Raw genomic sequence first — 27,836 nt, forward strand, 5'->3', positions numbered from 1 at the left:
TGACTTAGTGAAGGTCATGCAGGTAATAATTTATAAAGTCATCCTTCACACCCATGTCCTCTGACTTGTGATCTTTCTAATATATCCATTGTAGTGACATGTACCTAATGGGAGTTTAATAAGTGCTCATTAAATTGAATTGAATTGAGCTGAATTGGAGGCTGGCCTTTGAAGACACAGGTAAACTGCCCTTGAACATACCCTTCATTTGATTGTTCTACTGAAAGCTCCATTACAGCCTGTGTTTGCTTTTCTCTTCTCCAGCGATACACAGTTCTCCAATGGAAGCCTTCATTGTGCTCTCCTTTGAATCATTGGCTTTTGACAACAGTCGTCACTCCATGCCTCAGTAGTCATTCTGTTTCTATCAGGATGTTGTATTTGATTTTTCCCACTGGGAATGATGGATTACCAACACATTTTTTTTAAGACAAAACTATAAGGGGCTCAGTTAATCGATCTGCTCTTAATGGAAGAAAAGATGGGAAGCTGCTGTGGAAAAGAATATGTCATTGTTGTCTATGAAAGACATTCAGTAGTTGTAATGGTGGAAACTGATTATTAAAACAGTCACAGTTCAGCCAAGGGATGCAGCTGCTTCCTGGGATAGCAAACTACCAAAAAAAGAGTATTAAACTAACTAGAAGGCTTTTTAATTGCAAAGAAATAGAGCTTAGTCTGGTTGTGCTTAAAGGACAGAGGAACCATGGTACAGTGGAAAGTACACTAAATCTGGAGTCTAAGGATAGGGGTTCAAATCTCAGCTCTACAGCTGATTAGGCCTGTGACCAACACACAGAAAGCAAGGTGACGCTGTGGGTAAAGTGCTATTCCTAACCTGCAAGTAGGAAGACCCGAGTTCACATTTGCCCCCAAATACTTCCTAGCTGTGTGACTCTGAGACACCTAAATTGTGTCTACCTCGTCTAGAAAATGGTGATAATTCCACCTGTCTCCTGGGGTTCTTGTGAAGATGATATTTCTAAAGTGTTTTGCTAATGTTAAAGAGCTATATAAATCCTTGACACTACTACCTCCTTACAATGGGCAAGTCCCTTAACTTCCCTGGGTCTCAGTTTTCTCAAATATAAAATAAGTATCTTGGAGTAGATGGTTTTTGATGTTCTTCCAGGTCTGTGATCAAATAAGCCTTTTCCCAGTGTAGAATTATAGGATTTTAGCACGAAAAAAGAACTTTAGAAATTATATGATCTCAGTAACTCTCTCATTTTGCAGGAGAGAAAATGGAGGTCACTATGGCACAGTGACTTAGGCTAGCTTACTCAGTTAATGATTGGTAGATCCAGGACCAGAACCCAGGTGCCCTGGTGAATTTGTACTGATGGTGGCATGAAAGACGGATTACAAGAATGCACAACTAGAGCTGAAAGGGTCCTCACAGGCTATCTAGTCTAAACCTTCTCACAGTCCCCATTTTTTCAGATGAGGAAACCGAGGCCCAAGAAGATGAAGTGACTTGTTTGAATCTCAGAAGTAGGAATAATTAGAGATGGACTTGGAACATAGGAGACAAATCTGGAATATTGTATGGCAGTTGACAGAAGCCCACTCATCTTCAGGGATGGAGGATCAATAGTACCCCCTGTCTGTGTGGAAGTAGTACTCATATGAATCTTTCCTCATATACCAGAACTAGTCCATTTTTAGGGTTTTGTTTGTTTTGTTTTGTTATTTTTTTAAAGCGAGAAGTTCTGAAGTTTGAGGTCTGGAGGTAGGGCAGGTATAAGAAATTATTTCAAATAACCTGGCAGAATGTGTCTTCTGAAGAATCCCTAAACAGTTCTAGGGATTTCTAGGAAAGAATTGCTCTACTGGTCCATAGCTTTTTCTCTTCTTTAACCTATTTTTCAGTGAAGATAACAGAGGTATAACATGGTATAGTAGGGATAATAGCACATAGTAAGAGTTTCACGAATGCTTATTTTTTGTTTGATTGACCCCTGGATTTTGAAACCATGCTTTTTTATCCTTCCCCTGACACTACTTTGGTTGAATGTGGGGCAAGTCACTTAATCTTTTAGGGTCTCAGTTTCTCCTTCTCTAATGTTATTGTTCAGTCATTTTCAGTCCTGTCTAATTCTTTGTGGTCTCATTTGGGCTTTTCTTGGAAAAGATACTGGAGTGATTTGCCATTTGCTTCTCCAACTCAATTTACAGAGGAGGAAACTGAGGCAATCAGGGTTAAGTGACTTGTCCAGTATCTGCTAGTGTCTGAGACCAAATTTGAACTCAGGTCTTTTTGACTCCAGACCTAGTGCTCTATCCACTGTGTCACCTAAATGTCCAGAACATAGAAGCCACCCCAAAGTGACTTAACCTTGATGGGACTCAGTTTCTTCATCTGTAAAATGAGGGCATTGGCCCGGATGGCTTCTAAATTTTGTTCCACCTCTCAATCTATAATTCTATGATTAAAAAATGTATTTCCAAGTAGCCACAAGTCAATAAAATGTCTCCTCTGGCTTGCTTGGGAGCTGGGTAGATGAGAGTAGTAGAAATATACTGCATAGTGTGAATCTTTAAAAATGCCAAGTTTTTGATCATATGCCCTATGACTGGACTGTGAGAAAGACTACAGATCTAAAGCAGGGAATTTTTTTTTGATGGAAAACTGTAAAGTTTAATGAGGGTGGCAAGCTGTAGGCTTCAAAGCCAGTGGCTGACTTGGAGAGGATTTCTGGACCTGCATAGATGAAGGCCCTTACATTATGTACTTCTTGATAACCTGATTCTGGTTGCTTTTTCCAGCTTCACTTAAACACACACACAGCAGACACAGAAAAATCTCTTTCATGCAAAGTTTTTCAAACAACTGAGATTATTTAGGGAAAAAATATTTACTTCACATGAAAAAGAATATAGCCAAACTTTTAGAGCACAAAAATGAGTCCTTTCATTGGGTTAATTTTTCCAGGGGAATTTGGGGTTTCAGAACTTTAAATATATATATATATATATATATATATATATATATATATATATATATATATATATAATGATAATTTCATTTATATCAGTTGATGATTTAAATATGAACTTACATTATATTGCTGAAAGTGATCTTAGTGATAACCTAGTCCAATTTTATTATTTTAAGGATGTGGAAATTGAAACAGAATGTTTAAGTGACTCATCCCAGGTCACAATCAATATTTTATCGCCCCTCCCTCCCTTTTTAAGAATAACTAAATGAATCCTGACTAATCAGTAAAAGGTACATTTTGGGGCATCTCTTACAACTGCTTACCCTCTCACCTCTACTCCTTTTTCTTTATCATCACTGGAAAAACCTCCACCACTGTAGATGATAATTCACCTAAAATTTTTTTCAAAGAGTCACCTGGGGCATGAAGAGATCTAGTGATTTTTCTCAGGCTCACATTGCTAGTATAGATCAGTGGCAAGACCTTTTTTTTTTAAAAGCAATCGGGGTCAAGTAACTTGCTCAAGGTTACACGGCCAGTTATTTCTGGGTGTGGTGCTGAATATCTGAGCCCGGATTTGATCCAGGTCATCCTGACACTGGAGCCAGTGCTCTTACTCGCTGAGCCACCTGGCTGCCCCTAAGCAATTGGGGTTAAGTAACTTGTTCAAGGTTACACGACCAGGTGTTTCTGGGTGGGTGCTAAGTGTCTGAGCCCGGGAATCGATCTCCAGGTCTTCTCAACACTGGAGCCGGTGCTCCCCGGTGCTCTTACTCACTGTGCTACCTGGCCGCCCCAGTGGCAAGACGACTTCTTGACTCCTTCTTCTTGACTCCAAGGCTATTCCACTAAGCAATAATGCCTTTCAGTCTACATTTAGGAATACACAATGAGTAATCATATGCTTTCTCTTGACCTCGTGTTTAATTCTTAATTCATAAAATTCCAGAGTCTTTGGTTTTGTTTGGTCTTCCTAGGATTCACCATTGATGGGAGAAATTTCCTCATAGTTGTTGTAAAAAATGAGAAATAGTCTTTTTCTCCTCTTATGAGGGGGAACTGAAGAATGAAAGGAAATAATGTCTACATGAAGGGAAGGACTCTGGAAACTGGTCAACGTAGTGCAAATTGTATGTCCCAATTAAGACATATGATGTTTGTGTGTGTATATAATATACTATTTCATAAAGCTATAATAGTTACCTAGAAGTTAATACATATTACATGTTAATATATACCTAAACTTCTATACATGATTCTGAAATTTCTCTTCCTTCTTTTCTTCTTTCCTTCATTTCCCCCTTCCTTCCTTCCTTCCTTCCTTCCTTCCTTCCTTCCTTCCTTCTTTCCTTCCTTCCTTCCTTCCTTCCTTCCTTCCTTCCTTCCTTCCTTCCTTCCTTCCTTCCTTCCTTCCTTCCTTCCTTCTTTCTTCCCTCCTTTCTATCCATTTTCCATACTTTCATTCCTCCTTTCTTTCTTTCCTCTCTCCCTCCAACCCTTCCTTCTTTCCTCCCTCCTTTCTTTCCTACTTGACTGCCTTCCTTCCTTCCTCCTGCTCCTCCTCTGCCCTCCTTCCCTTCCTTTTCCACCAAAAAAACTATGATTTATTTATTGTAGAGAATTCCTAGTGAGGAACTTCCTCTACGAACACTCATCTCTTCTGAAGCTTAGAGTTTTGGAGAATTTCTTAGAGGCATTAAAAGGTTAAGTGACTTGCCCAGGGTCAATCAGCCAGTCTGCATCAGAGGCAGTATTCAAATGAGTTCTCTATTCACCAAGCCACATTGTTCTTAAAGAATTACATCTGAAGAACTGAAAGGGATTTTGAAAAATTCTTTAATCCTTCCATCAGCTCCTAGAAAAATCTGCATCCAAAACTGAACTGAGAGTAGACTTTCCTTGAAAATGATTTGAATAAGATACTTTGTACCCTCCTTCTGGGACATGTTCCTCTCTCTGTTAATGCTATAGTTCCAAGTACATTTATCAATTTACCCACCAAGAAACTCTTTCCATGTTTTAGGGCAGGTTTCATTAAACGTTTTGGGAGGTACATACTTTCTTTCCTGCCTCTAGGGGAACATTTAGTAAGTGACAGTGTTCCAGCACTAATTTCCTAAATGGTTCCCCAACGACTCTCCAAATCTCTACTTTATACCCTGGGAATATCTTTCTCCCCAAGGGCATGACCCATCATATTAGAGAGTTGCAAAAATGAAAATGCAGAGAAATGCATTTCTCTAAGTAAGCAAATTGTAGTAACCACTAAAAAAAAAAAAAGGAAAGTTAACATAATCACTATGAAATTCTGACCTAAAAAAAAAAAAATAGGACATATACAGTGAAAGAATGTTATTATGCAATCATGGAATAATAATAATAATAACAATATATATATGTATATAGTACCTACTATGTGCCAGGTGCTTAATCTAATCACTTTGCAAATATCTCAGTTGATCCTCACAACAATTCTAGGAGGTAGGGACTATTATTATCCCATTTTACAGATGAGGAAACTGAAGCAGACAAATTAAGTGACTTGCCCAGGTCATACAGCTAGTACATATATCTGGATGTGTTTGTTTACCTTGCAGGAGGAGTGCTTAAACTACTCAAATGAATCTGTGATCTCTCTCACTGATGTGTGGGTTTCCTATAGTGATTTAGAGTCGTTTACATTCACATCTGCCTGTCCTGTGGTCTCTTATGCATGAGTTTTCGCAAATTCAGCATAAGCAGTCAAACAAACATGCTGAATATTTTCTTTTGTCCTGAAATTACAAGGATACCACTGAGGCAGTCAGCTGGTCAGATCAATAAGCATTTATTAAATGTTGACTATGTACCAGGAAACGTGCTAAGTTTTGAGGATAAAAGGAAAAGCAGCTTCTTCCCTCACAAAGCTTATCTTCTAGTGGGGGAAACCTGTGAGATACATAAAATATAGCAAAGGTAATCTTAGAGGAGAAAACTTCATCCGCTGTAAGAACTGGGAACCTGTTCTCTTGTTATCTTAAATTCTTGCCACATGTCTAGCCAATGTCCCCTTCTAATTTTGGTTGCTTGCAACCTTTGGTCTAATTCTTCTTTTAGTCTATGTATTAGCCAGTTAACTTGTCATGAAACTTTCCATTGCTTTCTGTGTGAAATACATTTTAAATTTTTCGAGAAATTAAATTCCTAACCAGCAGCTACACAATCATACCAATAAAATACAGATTTTAAAAAAGGTGAGCCTTTGCTTCTGAGACAAGTTTGAGGTCAGTCAGAGAAGCTTTAGAATTTTCCAAAGGCAATCTATCTTGGCCTTTTCCTGCTTTTTATTTCTGGACCAATATATTTTCCATTTGGAAAATCTAGGGGCTAACTAACTGAAAACATCGGGGCTACCTTTTTTCTTTTGGAAAGGTCTGTCATATTTGTGCAATCTTGTGTGAACAGGGATCATAGTTAACCTGCATTATAGGCAGAATGGAATAAAACCCCCAGAATCAGGAGATCTGTGTTCAGAACCTGCCTCTTCTCCCCATGAGTTGATGCCTTTTTTCACATCCCTCTGTTTGGGGCTCAGTTTTGTTATCTACATAAGGAAGGGATAGACTCTATAATCCCTAAGGTCTTTTCTAGTTGTAACACACTAAGGTTCCATGATTATATAGTTTCATATTGCTTCAGCCTTCCAGTGTATTGTTGTGGGGGAGGAGAGTAGTGTGAAGAGACTCAGAAAGACTGTGAGCCGTCAATCTATGTCATCATTTTGTAGAGGACTGAAACATACAACTTTGAGTTAGAGGTGACTTTTTGCAAGTGTTATAAAGCATCTTTTTTTGTTAATTAACTGTTACAAAATAAGCTGATTCATCTAAACCCACATAATGTATAATATTGTTTACTGTAAATAATGACATTATGGTTTTGTTTGGTTTTTGGTGTGCAGTTTTTAAGAATGCTGAGCAATAAAGTGTTACATAAGCTTATTAAGGACAAGAACCAAGCTAGATACATATATTCTTTCTTTATTTCCTCTCTTCTTTATATCTATTCATCCTTCTTTCCCTCTTCCAAATATGCAACCCTATTTTTTCCTGCATAATACAGCATAATAAATGGAAATGGGGAGTGTAATAAATATTCTTATGTGACGATAACATAGAAAATCTAGAAAAACTCAATGCTTTTTTCATTCTGTAACTTAAAATATTGTCTCTAAATCAGGGTGTCAGTAGATATATTAGGAAGAGGACCTTGCTGTTTGCAGGCATAATAGGTTAACTATCTGACTTTTTTTTTTTAAAGAGAGTATAGGGTAGCAATGGTGCTAACCACAGTGGATAGAGAAAGGAATATATGTGTGTATACTTGTGTTTCTCTTTGTGTGTGTGTGTGTGTGTGTGTGTATGCAAACACCTATAAGTTTGGTGAATCTGTCTACATCTTACAAGAATTTAGATATGTAATTACTGAGTTACTTGTCAATGGTCTTTGGAAGATCAGGAAGAATAAGACCTAATTATGAAAAGGGAAAATGTCACTATTCAAAGAAAGAAAAAAGAGACTGTAACAGGCACACCAACAAGTTTAACTTGAATTCCTAACAAAATTCTAGAATTCTTATTCAGGAAATGGGAATTGTTAGTGAAAATCTAGAGAAGGCAAAAGTGGTCACAAAGAACTGGTATGGCTTCTTCAAGAGTGTGGCCTACCTGATAAAACTTACTTCCTTTTTTTTTTGGAGGGGGGAAGGTAGGGCGATTGAGGTTAAGTGACTTGTCCAAGGTCACATGGCTAGTTTTTTGTGTTAAGTGTCTGAGGTCAGATTTGAACTCTGGTCCTCCTGACTCCAAGGCTAGTGCTCTATTCACTTTGCCACCTAGCCGTCCCACCTTACTTCCTTTTACTGATAAGGTTTGTAGATGTGTAGATAAGTGGGATGTTTTTTAACAAAGCACTAGACTAAATCTCTAATACTGTTCTTATAGATACAGTGGAAAGATGTGGTCTGGTTGATAGTACAGCAATGTATATTTCCAGCTGGTTACATGATAAAACTCAATGATTAGTCATTCATAGTTCTATTTCAACTTGGAAGGAAGTCTACAGTGGTGGCATTCAGTTATCTATCCTGAAAACTATGCTGTTAATCATTTTTATCAACAACATAAATAAAAGGATGCTAGAAATCTGTTTCAAACTGAAGATGATACAATGCAGTTTAACATTTTAGATACCACAATAAGGATCCAAAAATATTCTTATGGTCTATATTGAAGAGGTGAATCTATTAAGATGAATTTTATCTGTTAAGATGCATGTTAATAGGGAGATTATCTCCATCTATCTTCCTCTATCTTTTTATACACATATATGGATAGAAATATACACACATATGTACATATCATCTTATATTTAGGTTCAAAAAAACAGTTTCACAAACACAAATTGAGAGAGGCTTAACTACACAACATTCTTTAAAAGCAGATATGGGGATGGTACTGAATGGTGAGGTTACTACCAGTCATCTCTCTGATTTGGCAACCTAGAAATACAATGAGATCTTAAGTGACATTGAGAGAAGTACAGCGTCCAGGATCAAGGGAGGGGTTCTATTTCTATTTCATTCTTCCCTGGTGAGATCACATCTGCAGTAAGAAATTCAGTTTCATTTTAGGAAGGCTAATAATAAGCTAGATAGTTTTCAGAATTGTAACAAAGAATAAAATCCTGCTACATGAGTATAAACTGAAGGTAAAGGCTTAATGATCTTTGTATATGAGACTGAGAGTTTTTTAGTTCAGGGCTACCTTAGATGAAATGCTCTAAAATCTGCCCTCCAGTAATAAGATTCTCTGCCTTCTACACACAATTTGAAGGCATGAGAAAGACACAAGGGGAAGAGGGAGAGAGAATGAGAGAGAAAGAAACACACAGAGAGACAGAGACAGAGGAGAGAGACAGAAATACAGACATTTTGGAGATTGGGTATGAATATAGACAAACATATACTGAAATATATCTTATAGCATGGTCATGGTCCTGTGTTCTAGAATCTAAAGGTTATGCTTTCAATATGAACCTTTCTTCTTTTAGCACATTTCTAAGATGAGGTAATTGTCACCTGGGAAGGGAAAGATTTCCAAGCCTTGTAGCTCATTTGTATGACAGATAGGTTTCAGTGGTTGGGGAAAGCAGGGAATCAGTCATCCCTGGGCAGCAGGGCATGGTAAAGAATATGCTACAGGGGAGTATGGAAATACTAGTTCAGGTAAGTGAACTCTAAAAAGGAGGCAGAGGGAGAGGACCACAGACAAATTTTATTTATTTCAAAGGCTGGTGTTGACTCTAATGACCTTACTAGTATTTGCATGACTCACATGTTTTAAAGCATGAATTCTACTATTTAATAACTGATCATACTAACTAAACATGCACTGTACTATGTAGAGGATATTCACATGTGTATAATTACATAGTAGTGCAAGAAAGGCCCATCGTGATAGAAAAAAAAACCTGCATCAGTCTCAGCATATATATGCATTATATGCATACACAAAACAGGGAATGATAATTGAATTATTTATGCCATAAATTAGTGTCACAGGCTGTATCACTTTCATATAAACTAATATGTCCATGCATAAAATATTTCTCATTTAGTGAAAAATCTCATTGTTCTTACTATCTTGTTTAGTTAAAGATACATGCTGCTGGAGTTAGGGTGAAATGATTTTCAGCTTATGGTAATTAATTTGTTTTAAATAGATTTCATTATTGCTGACTCTTCTGAAAGAGCTCCAATTACCACACAAAGGAACAATTTTCTAAGAAAATAGAACAGTTCTGTCAAAATCCTATAGGCAGACGTACACAATTTTACCATTTAAAACAAAAGGAAAATGAAAGTCTGGACTCCAAATATGTATTACCTTTGGGCGTAGTTTGTAGTTTTCCTTTATATTCTTTAAATTCATTGTGGTTTATGTGCTAGTTCAAATATTTCTAGTTTATAGGCACCAGTCTACTTTTTGAATGTGCTTTGACAGACAACTTTCCATTTTATCCTCAATAAATCCTGTCAATCCCAACACTTAGGGAATGACTAGTTCTATTTCAAGGCCAAGTGAGGCAGGTTTCACAGCACCTATTATACTGTTAAGAAAAGAGAGCCTAGAGATGGATCCATTTAATCAAGGTCACCAAAACAAGATTCAGTGAAGACGCAATAACAAACTATTTCATGTTTTCTTCTTGGCTTAGTAGGCCATATTCCACACGATGTATAAACCCCTTGGAGTCCTAAAGACTCCTAGATACCAATTGGATGAGTTAGGCAAAATCCATTGTACAAGGTACATTCTGAAATTGGGAGTTGAGAGCAATGCCATTCAAGATGCCAACTATTTAAAAAGGGTCAGATTATTAGGGTATATGCCTAATGTGCAACTAAGAAATAAAATAAGCCATAGAAAATCTGGAAAAGGAATCTTTACATTGCAAATATCCAATTGCCAAAATTGAAAGTCACTAGCTAAAGTCCAGTTTTGGAGGGAGTTAAGCAGATGTGACGGATTGCTGCCCAAGAAGACAGCTGACAGCTTCCCCTCCCAGTACCCATGCTGGAATTAGAGATGGCCACATTCCCAGTTTCCACCCCACTTACTACTTATTTGTTCCCAAGTCTACAATGATGGCTGGCATCTGAGGAAAAGATATGCTTTGGGAGAATTCATTTAAAATTGCATGCTTTCTCTACCCATGTAACTCAGTCTGCCAAAGGATCACTAGGGTATAGCAAACCAGGGCAATTGTTCCAAACTTTAGATAAAACCTTCCCCATCCCTGCTACCCTTTCTTCGATATTAATTAAGGGAGATAACTGGTGAGGAGAAAAAAGAAAGCCCTACCAAAGGTTAATTTTCAAACTCGTACTCATGTTAAGAGAGACCTCAAGGTATACTTAGTCCAACTTATACCTGACTTTCTACCACTACATTTTCCCAGGCAAGTTATCATTTGATATTCATTTGAAGATTTCTAGTCATAGAGTTCTCTCACTACCTCCCAAGAGAAGTCATTACACTTTGGGAGAGATTTAGTCATTGGGAATGTATGCCTGTCTCTGTGTGTGTGTGTGTGTGTGTGTGTGTGTGTGTATGTTTTCATTATATAAAGCCTTGAAACCAACTCTCTTCAATATTTAGTTATGTCCTCAAAGGCCAGTGCAAATAAGACTAATTCCTTTCCCACAAGGCAAGACTTTGGATACTTGAAGACCTCCCTGGGTCCCTGCTGAGTCTTCTGTTTTTCAGGCTACACATTCTTAGTTCCTTCAAGTCCTTGTGTGACATGGTTTTATATCCCCTTGCCATCTTGCCCTCTCTCCTTGGACACATTCCAGAATTACCTGTGGTTTTATATAATCAGTCCATAATTCCCCACTGTTGCCAAGAGACTGTTTCTCCTTCCTTCAATACATTCACTTCATTTTCCTTTAGGAGACTTTCTTACTTCCCCTTCAAGGCTGCCCTTGACATTTATTTTACCTTCATATTTAGGGACACGAATATAGGAGGAAAGAGAAAGAAGGAGAAGAGAAGGACACCAAAAGCAAACACAAACTGACAGCGTTCTGGTGGCACACTTCTTAATAAGAAAATACTGGGCTTGGAGTTAGGAAGCCCCGAGTTCAAATCCAGTCTTTGACATTTGCTAACTATATATGTATGATTCTGGCAAAGTAACTTATCCCTTATGAGCCTCAGGTGACTCCTGAGCATCATACTATCATAGACTGAAAACTGGGAAGGACCTCTGAGTCCTCATGCAGAACCTCTACTTTTTCACCACCTTGCCAAAAGGTGGAAGAATGATTTATTACTAAGTATTCTAGAGTCAGGATCATACGATCATAGATTTAGAACTGTCAGGGGCCTTAGAGGCCATCCAGTTCAACCCCCTCTTTTTACAGTTCAAGACCCTGAGACTTCAGGTCACACAACTTTTGTAATTTAGTTATTTTCAATTTTATACAATTCTTTGTGGCACCATTTGAGGTTTTCTTAGCAAGATGTTGGCATGGTTTCCCATTTCCTTCTCCTGCTTACAAATGAGGAAATTGAGGGGCGGCTAGGTGGCACAGTGAATAGAACATCAGCCCTGGAATCAGGAGGACCTGAGTTCAAATCTGTTCTTAGACACTTAACACTTACTTGCCATGTGACCTTGGGCAAGTCACTTAACCCCAATTTCCCTGTCTTCCCCCTTCCAAAAAAAGCCGAAAAAAAAACCACCCAAAACCAAATGAGGAAATTGTGACAAATAGGGTTAAATGACTTACCCAGGGTCACACAACTAGTAAGTGTCTGAAGTCAGATTTGAACTCAGGGAAATTAATCTTCCTGACTCCAGGTCAGGCACTTTATTCACTGCTCTATCCATTTATATTATGACCTGCATTGATAATATCACACAGAGACACATAAGGGCACCCTAATCAATCAATGAATAAAAAATTAATATCTGAATAAAACGAGATCAAAATATCTTAGGGAGGGCTAGAACATTTTAGCCTTTTACTAATGATCTGGAGAACACTTGTTTTTTACCCTTCTTCACATTAGATTAGGTGTACTTAACCTAGGAGTTCATGAAATTCATATCTGTCATCCATCCATCTATCCATCCATCTGTCCGTTCGTCTGTCTGTCTATCATCTATCGATCTATCATCTATCTATCTATCTATCTCCATCTATCATGTCTGTCTCCCTATTTATCTCTCGATTTTATATGGATATATGTATAGGTATGTATGCATGTGTTCATTTATACAATATGTAATATATACTTTATTTGTATTTCAACATAATTGATATCCTATGTCATCCTGCAGATCTCATTTAATTCATTTATGGACATTATTCTGGAAAGGGGCTCATAGCTTTTACTACACTACCAAAGGGATCCACAAAATAAAACAAAACAAAAAAGTTATGAACTCCTGTTAGATAGATGAGTAGCTACTTGTTAGATTAAGTTATATGAAATGATTTGGTGAGAAATGCAAGTAGCCTTTATTCATAATATTCTCATCTATAAACACCATCTCCAAGCTATTTTAAAGAAGAGGAGGAAAGAGATAGACTTGTAACTATGTCCATTGTAATAGACAGGAAAAGTCAGACTTAGAGAGGATGAGAGACTTGAACTAGGGGGTGAGTGAGGCAAGCAAGGGGGCAAGCAGTACTAGGGCTAGCTGCTCCTTACTTACAAATTCACTGTTCTTTTTACAGGACATTGTAATTTCTGCAATTGGTTTAAAAAAAAAGATAAATTAAGTAATGAAAGAACTAGGTTTTATGGCTACTCCCTGGTGGCTCCCCTACACAATCTATTAGGTGACATTTAGACTTGATTTTCCCACATGAAAAATTTGCCATCTTGATCTAGAATACCTTCCCAGAATTGTTTACTTCCATATAACCCACTATGTTCCAGCTAAACTGCCCTACTTTTACTATTCTTCGAATTTAGTATTTCATCTCCTTTCTCCATGCTCATCCACAGTTGTTTTCTGTTTGGAAGGTGCTCCATTTTGATTGATGTCCTTCAGACTCCTTAGTCACATTCAAAACTCATTTTATTTGCTACCTCCTACAGGGAATCTTTTCACTCCTCAGATTCTTTAATATTGAAACATCTGTTTACTCCCCTTTCCCCCAAGTAGCATATAAGTTCCTTGAGGGCAGGGACATTTTCCCCCTTTGTATATGTATCTCTAGCACATTCCCTATACCTTGAACAACTAATAAATGCTAATTGAAACAAATGCTAACTTATATAAAATATGCAGGAAGACCTTGATGAAAGAGGCATTATTTCCTGAAAGTGAGGTTACAGAGTTCATGGGACAGATTATTAGTTCTCTGAATGTCCTGACTTTAGGGAAAGAAGGATCATTAAAGTTCATATAAGAAACAGAGGTTCAGAAATTTTTAATGATTTGCTCAAATACATTCAAAATTTAAGTGCCAGAACTAGAATTTGATCCCAGGGTCTCTGAATCTAAATCTAGCCTTCTTATCTCTTCACCTTGATGCATCAAGGGACAAAGAATAACTGAATCACAGATTTTTAAGAGTTAGAGGGAACCTCAGTGGTTACCTAGTCCAACCTAACCTGAAGAGACTACTGACTATGGACACTACCCATGGTCTCCCATTCAGTCAATACTGAAGAGTGATACAGGTTCTCCTTACAAATATATATGCGCATACGTACGGTACCAACTTTCCACCTTAGAAATCACTCACATGGGGTGGCTAGGTGGTGCAGTGAGTAAGAGTGCTGGCTCCAGAGTCGGGAGGAGCTAGGATTGGTTCCAGCCTCAAATATTTAACACACACACACACACACACACATACACACGCACAAAATAACTTGCTGTGCAACCTTGGGCAATTTACTTAACCCCAATTGCTTTAAAAAAAAAAAGCAATCACTCATATGGTCCTACTCTTCTCTCTCTAGGATGATTCCTATTTCAACTATAAATTGAAGATTACAGGCATCACTGTTTTCCCCTTTCCCTTCCCCAATCTCTCTCTCCTACTAGCTATAGACTTCCCTCGAAGATTCTGTATACCTTAGTCACAGTTGTCATAAAAAATAAGTCCAAGTCTGCTTAAAAACATTTATCTAAGAGGTGAATAATGCCCCTTTCACTGATCTGCCATTTTTTCACCCTCTCTGTCTGTTGGTCTAAAATATTAAAGTAAAAGTAAAGACAGAATTACATATTGAGAAAGCCATTTAAGCACTTTTAATTATTTTATCTACAGGATGAGCAAAGGGAGGCCTTTATCCATCAACCATTAGTAGGAAGTTCATCAGATATGCTAGGCTATAAGATAGGTCTGATGACTAGTCCTAAGGAGATGGGATGATAATTTAAAAAATATATATATTAGTTGAACAAATGAATGAATGAATGAGGAAGGGGAGATAAATTATACTGGAAGGGAATACATATGACACGATGTCCTAGAGAGAGCAAGAAGTCATGGAGAGAAAGTCTTAAAGAAGGAGATGTTCAAGGCAGGACTGGTATTATACTGATTGGTAGGGAATGCTTACAAACTGTGTTTTCATGGGCACTCTCTCCTCCAAATATCCCTACCTGCTAAATGTCTAAAATTATATTTTTAGGAGACTAAAACACTCAATCCACGTGATTTTGGCTTTCTTTGTACCCTCAGTGAATACTGTCTGGCACATTGTATGTTTTTAACAAATCCATATTGCCTAATACTTTTCAGGAGATTTTAGTATAAATATACTTGGCATATTAGCTTAAAATTCGGGCTAGAATTTATTAATGTTAAGATGAAAAAGACTGATAATTAGTATGACTCTAAGAACAGAGAACAGGAGAGAGCAAGACAGAGATCTATAACATCAAAATTTTGTCTATGGCCTAACTTGGTGACAAGCCAAATGCCTAGGATGCCATGAAAGAGAAGTTGGAGGTGAAATTGAATGCAAAACATGTAAAAACTTGTCTCAAATAAGTCTTGACTGAGACCCCGGGTCATTACGATGCTGAGGGTATATCTCTGACAACTATGCCATCCATGCCCGAATTTGCCATTCTCCTTCTTAGGTACACACTGCTTCTACTCTTTGTTCACTGCACAGAAGAGCATCCGCCCTTCAGCAACTTCGAAATCTTCAGTGTTAAAAGTTTATAAGTGTAATTAAAGGCTGTGCTGATCTAATTAGGTTGATGAAATTTTCAGTAGGGATTTAATTCCCCTTAGCAATTCACTTATTTTTCCCCCTAGAACCACTCCTCTGTCTCATTCCAAGCAACCTTATAAGACATGATAGAAAATTACCTCTCACAGGCAACTTCTGCACTCAAATGACTGTTTCTAAAACCTGAGGTGAGCACATATGCTTAAAACTGGCCTCCAACTAAGACTTTTCAGGGTTGCTTTTTATTGAAAATGAAATGCTTTCCCACCTCCTGAGTTTGTTTTCCCAGTATACAAAAGAGTGTAAAGGAATATTCACCTTGCAAGGGTAAAATAATGATTTCAAAGAACTATAGGCATACAATGAAATAAAGAAATGAATAGTGGACAGAATTATTTTTTCAAGTGAAGATGAGTGAGTTGGCAAAACAGCCCTCACTGATGGGTAACATCTTATGAAGACCCATGAGGCCAAACCGTCTTTCTACTCCTCTAAACAATGAGAGATGTATGTGAACTGTAACAGATGGTAAGGATGATTTAACCTGTGTTTGAAGACATCTTTACAAAGTCATGGTGAGTATACATGAATTAATTTTATTGCACTTATACAGAAAATAAAAACTAAAAACCTTGCAAAAATAATTGAAGACATGTATATGAATATATGAGATCAAGAGCCAGATAGATACTATCCTGGATAGAGTATTACCCTTCTAGTCAGAAAGACCTGAGTGCAAATCCTGCCTCAGCTATTAGCTGTGTGATCTTGGATAAGTCACCTTATTTCCCTCAAATTCAGTTTCCTCGTGTGTAAAAAATGGAAATAACATATAGGATTATTGTGAAGATAAAATGAAATCTATGTAAAGCACTTGGCAGAATGTAAAGGGCTATATAAATGTTAGTGATTATTAATGTCTTTCTTCGATATCCTACAGGGAATTAAACATGATATTTACTACAAAACAAGGAGATAATTTATTAAGTAAATATCATTTGTTATCTAGTTCACTGTTGAGTTTTCCCACAAAGCTTCATTATTAATGGTTTTATAGAACCACTTTAAAAACCTGGCAGATAAGAAGGAATCGTTTTTTAGCAAAAGATCTAGGAAGTCTTCCATTGGGAGTTTAAATTTCTCAGCTTCCAATAATGAAGAAGGAAACCAATAGTTATTGACTTTATTATATTTGTTTTCTAACAGAATGTTCAAAGTCAATGGATTCTCCTTAATGCAAATGAAGACATAACAAGACAAAACTTTTCTGAACATTGTTGATTAAATTAAAATCTAGGGAAGTTCTCAAAGGTTTTTTTATGATTTATTCAGGCTTCACCTCAACTTCCCCAATCCTCCTAATTGTTAGTTTTGTTCCTCCTCAATTTATCTCATTTATTTGTTTACATGTTGTGACTCCCACCCTCCCACAAGTTCTTCCAAGGCAAAGGCTGTTTTGTTTCTTTTTTTTCCCTTCCTTCCTTCCTTCCTTCATTCTTTTTTCTTCCTTCCTTCCTTCCTTTCTTCCCTTCTTCCTTCTTTCCTTCCTTCCTTTCTTTCTTTCTTTCTTTCTTTCTTTCTTTCTTTCTTTCTTTCTTTCTTTCTTTCTTTCTTTCTTTCTTTCTTTCTTTCTTTCTTTCTTTCTTTCTTTCCTTCCTTCTTTCTTTCTTTCTTTCTCTCTCTCTCTTTCTTTTCTTTCTCTCTCTTTCATTCTTTTCCTTCCTTCCTTCCTTCCATTTTGTTCTTTGAGTTCCTAGAACCAAACCCATTGCTTTGCACATATGTGCTGAAATGGTTCTGTTGTTACCATTACTCATTTGGTTATTGGAAAACAGGCTTCAAAATAATAGTTCATTGGATAAACCAGTTTCGAAGACATGTTGATTTTTGGGGGTGGAAGGCATGGCAGTTGGGGTTAAGTGACTTGCCCAAGGTCACACAGCTAGTAAGTATGTCAAGTGTCTAAGGCCAGATTTGAACTCAGGTTCTCCTGACTCCAGGACCAGTGCTCTATTCACTGTACCACCTAGCTACCCTGTGTATTGCTTTTTGAAAACAACCTTAATAAACATTTCCATTATTTTTATGTTTTCCTAATTTTCCATCGTTGAAAATAAATTGGAAATGATTCAAGACAAAAGGTCCACTTATCCAAATGTCTTTTGACAATCTGTCATCTAAAAATAATTTGATCACTTGCCCTTGATATTCTCTTATAATTTTTTTAAAATTTCATTATAAAGAAGGTACAATGTAGAGATTAGTTTGACATTTTCCTTATTTCCATTTTTAAAATGTTTTCTTTTATTTTGAAATTTTAGAATCATTTTAAAGAGATGAGGAAATTTCCACTGAGGAGAAAGGTTTTCTAATTTCTATACATCTAAGCTCTATGTCTTACTGCAAAACTGATGAAGTTAAATGCTGAATCCAGAAGGAACAAGAGTTATAAAGGAAGATTGCTACCACATTATGGATTATCTTGACATAAATCAATGATTTCCTTTTAATTCCTGAACCTTAAAAGGATAAGGGTGTAAACTAAAGTGTCAATAATAAGTGGTAGCCCTCTTAAATCAAGGTCTACTTTAGTAAATGGATTTCAGAATATCAAAATGCCAGAACTGAAAGAGACTTTAGATGTCCTCTTGTCTAAGCACTTAATTTTAAGGAAGACAAAACTGGAGTATTAGCGAGGTAGTGATTTTTTTTTTAAAGTGGGTTGCAAAGATAGGTTCCAATTCAGGTCTTCTGATTCTCAGGCTACTACTGCTTCCATTATGCCACATTTCTATCCCAATATGAAAAGATTACCACCTTTTGGCACAGAAACAGAACCATATATTAAATTATCAATCATTGGATTATAGACATAGAACTGCAAGGGACTGCAGAGGCCATGTAGTAGATGAGGAAGTTGCATGAGACCTAAGGAAATGTGACTTGATGAGGGTCACATGGGAAGAGAAAAGCAGAAGGATTCAAACTCTAATCCACTTTGACTCCAGTGCCTTTGCTCTTTTCTTTGTAATTCAGCCTCATTTTAGATAAGACTTATTAGAAAAATTCCCTACAAAGGTCAGACACTGTTTCCAGACTGAAAATCAAATGGGAATATGGTACAGACCCACATAACCTGAAATGAATGTTTGCTGGCTCATTGGAAGTCAAAAGGCACTTTTCATAGATTCTGCAATGAAGCCTAACTGGAGTTAAAAAAAAAAAAGCTAAAACTGGATTCACCCCCAAAACAGACTTGATTTTAACTAAGAAAGCTAAGATAGATGATATCAGGATTATTCATGCTTTGTTAAAAAGTTCATATCATAGAAATCTTTTTCTTTAAAAAGAATTGTCTCTTCCCTTTCTTTTTCTTCAGTAACTTTACAAAGCTCATACATCTAAACGAATATGGTTTAACTTTAGATACATGATACTTCATTGAGGTTTTATTCCATGCTTACACTTAAAATTAAGGAAGAGTGGGGGTTTCTAAATAGACTAAAGTCAGGAATGGAAATTGCTCAGAATCAAAGAGCTTTGAAGTTGTCCCATGTTTTGATTTATTGGGCAATTGCAGCTGCTGTCATTACCCTTGACAGGACAGGAGGGAGTTACATGAAGCCAATTACAAAAGTAAAAGAGAAAGTAGGTGGAGCTGGCTGCTAACATTTGGCAGAGTTGATAAGAGAGACAAAAATTGAATGTGAATGGTCAATAAAGAGGAGTGTCTCATTCTTTCCTTCTTTCTTTTTTAAAATCCTAAATCTACAAAGGACACAGTCCTATTTCATTGTGTGGTTGTAGAAATTGTCAATATGATGCTCTCTGTTAATAGGGCACACTTCTTTGTTCATTGCTTGCTCTATGTTGTATTTGTAAGTCTGCCAGAGTTGATGGGTGATTGGACAAAGGGAGGAATAACAAAAAACATATAAAGACCCTGGTCAACAAGGCTATGTCAACACAGGGTAACAGAATCGATTTAGGATTATTTTGATTATAACTGGTCAAGCTAGTTAGTTGTCTTCTTGCTATATAAGAGTGTAAATGATGGAGACAGAGAAACATCATTTGTTCTGATGTATTGATGTATATTGTATGATGATGTTCATCAGTGTAGGGAGATCCAGCTGATTGATTCAAGCGCTCTTTTTTTGAAAGTGAAAGATTTACATGTGGCTTTTATAATACAAAGAGTGAAAGTATGGTCAACTAAAGTCATTGATTCTTAGGTTCCATGATAGAATCTCATCATTTTACAGCAGAAACAATTGAAATGCAGAGGAGCTAAATGATTTGCCCAGATTACACTGTGAATTAGTGGCATTAGTGGTAGATTAAGATGTACAGGAAGATAATCCCATATCTTTTTATTCATCATTAATGATATTCCTATGGGAGGTTCCCATTAAATGTCTAGCCTTATTCCTGCCAGTGACCCTTACAGTTCCACCATTCAAGTTTGACCCCACACTACTATGTTATAGTAAGGTAAATGGATAAATAAAAAGTAAAGATATCTGGATTCAAGTCAGTGAGAAGTTAAGATGAATGAAGAGGTAGGCCAAGTGTGGTTTTAGTTGTTCAGGAAGACAGGTTGTTATAACCTGTTTGAAGTTGTCTAAACCATGCCTCCTGCCCACTCTCCCCATGTCTTTCATTCATTATTCATCAAAAGTAAACCTACTCCACTTTGCCCATTCAATTCTTTCTCTTTCTCTAAGGCCAAACTGAAGCATTATCTTTGTTGATTTCAATAGATTTGTCATATGAGGTAGTCCTTCAATATGTAGTTGAATATCATTCTATGATTAAATTAGGTTTGTTAATATTTTCTCTTCCTGAATAACATAAATTTCTTCAGGGCATGATCCATAACCATGTGCAGATCTGTTTATTTATTTTACTATCTCCAATAATACCAGGCCCAGTGCTAGCAAATAGGACCATAGATTTAAAAGTAAAAGATCATCTAATTCAATCACTTCCTTTTATAGGCAAGGAAACAAGATTAAGAGCCAAGGTCAAGGTCATACAGGTAGAACTATGAGCAAAACCTAGGTCATCTGATTAAAAATCCATCACTCATTCTATATAATAGACACTCAGGAGACATTCCACACTAAAATTTGTCATTAGAATAGTATTTTGAGTTTTTTCTCCCTATGAGTCTCCAGTTAGCCTTAGAGAAATTAACTCCTTTGTTCTTGGTGAACTTATGACATTTTGAAGGTCCCCAGAGTTATTTCTTTTAAAGCTACAGTTTTCGTAAGACAACAGAAAAGAATATTGTGAATGTAAAATAGCAGAGATGACTCAGGGCAGGAGACTTCTGTCTGCAGCTATGATTGCATCTGGACCAATATTTTTGCTGTTCATCCCTTGGAAACATCCCTCCCATCCCTCACTGATTCAATTTCACATAGAAATATTTTCCCTCTGAACAAGTCTTATTGTACACAGATGGCAACAAGATAGAGTCACCCATAAGCTCAAAATCACCAAACTTTAAACTGTCAAAGTACACATAGTTAAATATTCACCACGCAATCAAACAGGGCCTCTCAGTCTAGGAACTAGAAGAAAAAAGGACAGGTCTGAATGAAACCAGACTGATGAAAAAGACAAATGTTCATTAAAGAAGTAATTTTTATTAAAGTACTACATTTTCTAGCCTCTAACAACAACCATTGTCAGGGCTACATCAATACTCTGACTCTGTAGGGTTAGGGGACAGATAGTTAACAGCCTGACTGATTTTTTAAGGGAGGCACAAACTAGTCTTATGCTTACATGCAATCAAATACCTATGAATTTAGCATTCATCATGTTATATTTTGCATGTACAAATATAACTAAATTACTTGATGGTATTTTTTAATAGTCTCTATCTTGTACCAACTTGCCTTTTTCATTTTCTTTCCCCCACATCCTACCCATTCTTGAAGAATAATGCTTGGTAACAGCTTTACCTAAGGCATATTAGTGGAAATGAGCCTGACATTTTGCTGACCACTCACACTGTTATCTCACTTCACTCTCTTTTCTTTCATAACCAATACACTGCTGCCCCAAATATTCCAATTGTGAATCACATACAAGTTCCTGAAGGGAAGAGTTTATACACATTTCCTTAGCAATTGTATCTCTCCCCCTAATCCCACAGAAGCACTATATTAAATAGCATTTGAGGTTGTGACATTGACCTCAGGAAACATCATTTGTCAAACATTCTTCAGCAAAGACACTTTCATTTCCGGTACCTGCAATAATGGGATAATGAATCAGTGACAATTTGAGTGATGGGTGATATTTACCTCCTTGAGGCAGCCCATAAAGTTGTTACTGACTGGTGACCCTGGGAGGTCTGCTGTGCTGGGACTGCCTCCAACATAGAAAAAGTCATCAGAACCCAGCATGGTATAGTCTTCTTGGGTGTAGCCCGTTGTGGTAAGAATTCCATCCACTGATATTGTCACCTAGATAACAAAGCACAGGGAAAGGACACGCTATACTCAGACCTAGATACTGCAATCCTGGGGTATGCCTGTTTTGTGTTTTTTTGTTTTTGTTTTTGTATTTTGACTTTTTGTTTTGGTTTTGTTTTTGTTTTTTCTTTTGTTTTTTGTTTTTTTGCTTTTTTTGTTCATTTTTTGTTCTTATTCATTTATTTGTTTGTTTGTTTTTTTGAGACCTATGGCGGAACCCATTTTCATGTCTGTTTGAGGTTTAGTCTTGGATTCTAGTCAACTATCCCTACAAGATCTAAGCTAGTTAAAGACTTAGCTGATTATTGAACTAGTGTCAGCATAGTCCCTATTTGCAACTTAAAAAGTTATTTAGCAGACACAAAAATGGTGTTAGTAAAATGCTTCCTAGGTTAGTTTTGCTGGTGTACATATTAGTAAAGTTTAGTTGTCTGTCATTGACTAATCACAACGTGCACCTCGTTAACATAAAGGGCGCAAGCTATATCCAGCAACATCACTATTTGCACTATAGAGCAGCAGCTATTTAGCATGCAAGTGTCTACCTTCATGCCAAAGGAAAAAAGGAAGCAAATCAACCGGTGGAAGCGGCCCACGCTGATGTGCACATGCTTGAGGTACAGTACAGTTCAGAAAAGGAAAAGAAAAGAAAACAGGGAGAACCAAAGGAACAAAACTGCTGTGTGATGACGGAAAGATGAATGGTTGTGGCATCTCCATCATTCCCCAACCAAATCTTCATGCCATGCATTATGAATGGTTAGAAACTGGCTAAGCCTGCGGTCACTTGGGCCAGCCACCATTTTAGTCTTATCCCTCGTTAACCACAGCTGGATGCAAACGTTCGAAACGTTAACGATGCCCCTACAGGTGAGTTGGAAAACAGAAGTTGACAGGAACAGGAAAAAAAATAAGGAGGTCAACAACAGATGGAAAGAAGGAGTCCAAAGTAAGCAGAAGAGTACCAACCGCAGTTCCTCTTTTGTTAATGATGTCTACAGTTAAAAGAAAGAAAGAAAACACACGGCAAACCCAAAATAAGAAACAATTAGAATGATATCTACCGAACAATGTAGTTTGTTTACCATAGCGTGTCCAATGCCTGAGTGCTTTGTGGAGAAGGGGGGAGAAAGGAAATTAAAAACTGTGAACAGAATAACGATTGTTACTTAAAAAATATGATGGTCTCTACCATGTTAGTACATTTTTTGATTAAGGTAACGGTTAGTAGAATGAAACATTCCATGAATGGCATGTTAGTTATTAAGCATGTTAGTAACATAGAAAAAGGGCAAAAAAATCTTACAAGAAAAAAGCAGACTAACAAATAGGCCTCCCACAGAGGTTACAGCAATAAGATTTGTCCTGAGATTGTAGTTCATAAACTCACTCCTTAACAGAAACAGACATATGGCAATGTAATGCTCCCTCCATCCTCCTTCCACTGAATACAACTGACAGTTATTTAAAATGGCTAGAGGGATCCAAAGGCCTAAAGCTCATCAGCTGACCACTACTTGCCCTAGGTCCCCAAATGGCCCCTCCCCCACCCAGCCCTCCCCCAGCAAATCAGTAGGAATTGGTTGGCAATGCCCTAGTACTCAATTTTACTGCATACAAGGAATCCTCCTCAACTCCAAAACTTCTTTCGGTCATATTGATGGACTTTAGGATCACAGTTTACTGCAATGAAACAAAGCAAAGATCCTGATACATAGAATGAGTAGAATGGAATTTTGTATCTGCCCTGCCACACATGCACCCCAACTGTACAGGGACAGTTTTCCTTTGAGCTACCAATTTACTGTTTGGTGGATAACCTGAGCAAAGGCAGATGTAGAAAGCTGGTGCCCCCAACCCCATTTCTCTTTGCAGCTTCTCTCTACTGGTGTGTTGGATCTCTTGGTTGGCATCTGAGAAATAGTACATGAACCAAAGAGATGGGAATAGTAGTGAACCTTTGCTATGACTGCATCACTGGCTGTGAAATCTCCCAGGGCAGTATGACGCATGCTGGGACCCTACCCATGCAGAAACAGAAGGCATCTTAAAGACGTTTGGGACTCAAAAACACTTTGGGTGAACTTCTCTGCCTTGTCTAGAACAACACTATATCCCTAAAGATGTTTCTGTTTCCCTGGCTCATATACTTATGTCCTTGTTTTGTTTTGTTTTAAAGAAGTGAAGAGAAAAGGTTAGACAGTTAACAGCTCAGAAACAGACAGCTGTTTTAGTAAAGGAAAACCAGAGATAATCCAGTCAATCTGCAACTGTTTAGAGAAACAACAAATATGTTAAAGGATATTAGTTTAAAAGAGGCATGTATGGCAGAAAATAGTTACTGTCAACACTTAACAAAATGATACATTTTAATATATGTAAAATATCAAATAGAAACCACAAATGATTGAATAATAATATATAAACATATCATTTAATGCTAATCTGATCATATAACATATGGCATATACTGTATTTTTGTGTCTTTGAAATAAATATACAGTATATATGAACCCATGTCTAAATCAAGAAATTTTTAGTTTTTCTAGGATTTAATATATTTGGGGAGACACCATTAAAAGACAAAATAGATTAAACAGGCCACTGGTTTATTTTGGGGTTTCATTTAGAGGGGAAAAAAAGAAAAAATTCCCCAAAGGAATACTACTGGGCCATATGCAAAAAACCCAGGTTCATGCTTCAGGACATCTGTCTGATTTCTCTCCCACTTTTGGAGAACAAAGAAAAAAAGTGAAAGGGAATAAAAACACACAAATCTCCCCCAAACCTAGCCATTTGTAAAACCAGTTCTCCAATTACAAAAAAGGAACTGAGTTTCAATGACCCCAATGTGCATGCTTCATGATGATCCCCATGGAACTGTTAAAACAACAACAAACAACAACAATAACAACAATACCAAAAAAATACACTGTCACAAAAACCAGAGTTGGGAAATTACTGAGTGATCCCTGAAGCCCCCTCAGAAACTGCAATTATCCCCCTGCATGAAACAGCCTCTGGGCCCCAGAACTTTCTAGATATGCCCCTGCTCAAGTATGACAGGGAGATCCATCTTGGTAGAAATCATAATAATTTTTAAAAAGCTAATTTGTAGTGAAAACCACAAGTCTAGTATCATGTTGTTAGGTTTTAAGGCACCACACAGACAGCTGTAGCAGGAAACAAAGTCAGTTAGTCTTATCCATTGTACTGTTACCTGACGCAGATTCCTGGTTACTTTCACATCATGCCAGGCATTGTCATTAAACTTTCCATTCACAGGTTCCACCAGTGCTTCAAAGGCCCCTGATCCCAAATTAATGACCAGGGAGACGGCTCCATTTTTCAAGGCAAGATTGACATAATCAGCTGATTTCCCTGTGTGAAGCATCAGTCCATTCCTCTGAAGAGTTTTAAATGACAGGGTTATTTCGTCACTGCTGCTTTGTATAGGATTTTGGGACAAGTCATAGCAGAAGTATTCTGATCCCTTGAAGGTCGCAATATATTCTTCTTTTCCTGGGAGAAGACAGGGGAAAAAAAGAAGTCTAGATCAGCAGGACTCAAATTAACTCTTTGAGTAATTAATATTTATGTCATAACATATCATACACATAGTAATAGATAGCCATGCATTTTAAAGGAATCTCACATATTGAGCCATCAGAAACAATGACTAAAAACTGACATTCTTGAAAATTCAATTAAATTTAAAGTATCACTACAAGAGCTCTGACAAGAGAGCTTGGCCATGTGATACCTCCAGGGTGCAAATCAGGTACCATCAAGACATATTGGATGGTTCTACTCTGCTAGCTTCAGTGGATTCCTCTGTGTTTGTAGCATCCAGCCTGTGGCATTTATGTTCCATTTTAATTTCCAGTGAGTCATTTGTATTCAAAGATCTTTCCAGTAGAGAATCAAATATTTGCACCACTGAACACCCATAACAAATTGGCAAGATGAAGAAACAGGGAAGGGAGGGAGAAGACAAATTTGATACTCAAGGTAAAAATCATATCTTTTAGAGCGTGGGCATTTCTCTTTACTGGATGGAAAAAAAAAAAACTTCTGAGAGAACACCTATTGGAATCTGTTGGATATTTTTACTCTGTCCCTGGCTTTGGAAAAACAGATGGTGGTACTAACTTTTATGAGACTAGTAAGAATTCCAGCACATCATCATGGGAATCATCATGAAAATGAAGTCTCAACATTTTCTCCACAACTCAGTCTTCTTCAAACCCAAAAGCAAACATGTGGTACTCACAGACTACAGACCAGGTAAAACAAATTTTTTTCAGGATCGGTCTCTGCCTTCTGATGGAGTGAATTTAACCAAAGGAACTGATCAAGTAGGCTGGCTCTCTTATATTCCTTGGCAATAATGGAATTTGGCCAAGGGAAATGAGACAAGATGAACTGAGACAAGTTTCTTGCTATATGCCTGGCATTGCAACACAGCATATAATAGGCTCTCTGAAGCAATCTAGAACCCACCACAAATTAGGAGCAGCATGAATATGCAAGCCCCTAATTCTCCCTTTGACTCCGATTAATTACCTATCAGTAGGCCCTTGTACACCCACTTTCAGCATTTTTGCTGACTTTCTAGTGTTTCTATCTTGAACTACTTGATTTCTTGGAATATAAATTCTTCTTTGCTTTGACTTTTGAGACCTGTTTGTTCCTTCACACTTTATCTGATTCCATCGGCTTGACCCTGCCCTGATCCATCTTAGTTACCTCCTGAACATGAGTTCTTGGACGCTCGATTATAGTCCTGCTTAATGTGACCTTGCCCTGTGGCTACTCAAACCTTGGCACAGAATTGTACTTTAGAAGTTTGTAAACAAAGAGAAAGATACCTTGCATTTGAACAACAGGATATATTCTCCAAAGTGATACTTTGGAATATCTTGTCACTAAACCTGGTATAGTAATACCGAGAAATCTGTAAAATCACAGTACCCAAAACATACTAGGTATGTTTATTGATTGATTGATTAATCTCTAAAATTACTGTGTCATAGCAGTGAAATGCTGGGGTGCAGAGTGCATCATGAGGCCTTGCTTCTAGTCCTGGCTACACTTCTAAATAACATAGTGCACATGAACAAATCATGAAACATGGCTATGAATTATGTTACTCAGATTGGGATGGGGCGTAATGGACAGAAAGAACTTTTAAGAAAATGAGTTGCCACAGAATTCATGTGGTAGAATCCAATTTAAGGTAATGAGTGTCTCTGAAATTAATGAGTCATAATCATACATCCTGTCATCAGGGTCATACTTGAAGGTATAATCTCAGAATACAGTTTCATGTTCTTGTCATGATCAGAGATACATTAGATATAAAATCACTCTCCCTCTGTCTCTCTATACCTCTACCATCTACAAATATTTATATCTATATCTAATCTAAATCATTACTCTGATACATATCTATATCTATCTATCTATCTATCTATCTATCTATAGGTAATAATAATTAAATTTGAAAATCCCTTTGTATTGACAAGCTAACAGGCACTTAGCACTCAGTGTCAAGCTAATTACATCAAGCCTCTGTTAAAGAAACATAAGGTATGAACCCCTGTTACTGATGTACCTGAAAGGGGCTGAACAGAGAAGAGCTA

General features: G+C 37.2%; 1 protein-coding gene across 11 annotated transcripts in view; it reads right to left on the bottom strand.

Annotated features, from left to right (window-relative positions):
* NRXN1 (neurexin 1) overlaps positions 1-27,836 on the bottom strand; it is a 1,464,789-nt gene that overhangs the window by 906,499 nt on the left and 530,454 nt on the right. For 6 of the 11 annotated variants that reach the window (XM_069071683.1, XM_069071682.1, XM_069071675.1 and 3 more), the window contains exons 5-7: positions 25,412-25,713; positions 23,277-23,300; positions 22,021-22,182 (exon numbers count right to left, since the gene is read on the bottom strand). In XM_069071683.1, the coding sequence (XP_068927784.1) occupies positions 22,021-22,182; positions 23,277-23,300; positions 25,412-25,713 (488 nt within the window). The remainder of the gene's footprint in view (positions 1-22,020; positions 22,183-23,276; positions 23,301-25,411; positions 25,714-27,836) is intronic. The other 5 variants (XM_069071685.1, XM_069071684.1, XM_069071680.1 and 2 more) reach the window with 1 other exon arrangement.

This window comes from Petaurus breviceps, unplaced genomic scaffold, assembly GCF_028583685.1.
Source record: "Petaurus breviceps papuanus isolate PSGF00001 unplaced genomic scaffold, PetGlider_PUasm1.0 90842, whole genome shotgun sequence".
Taxonomy (NCBI): domain Eukaryota; kingdom Metazoa; phylum Chordata; class Mammalia; order Diprotodontia; family Petauridae; genus Petaurus; species Petaurus breviceps.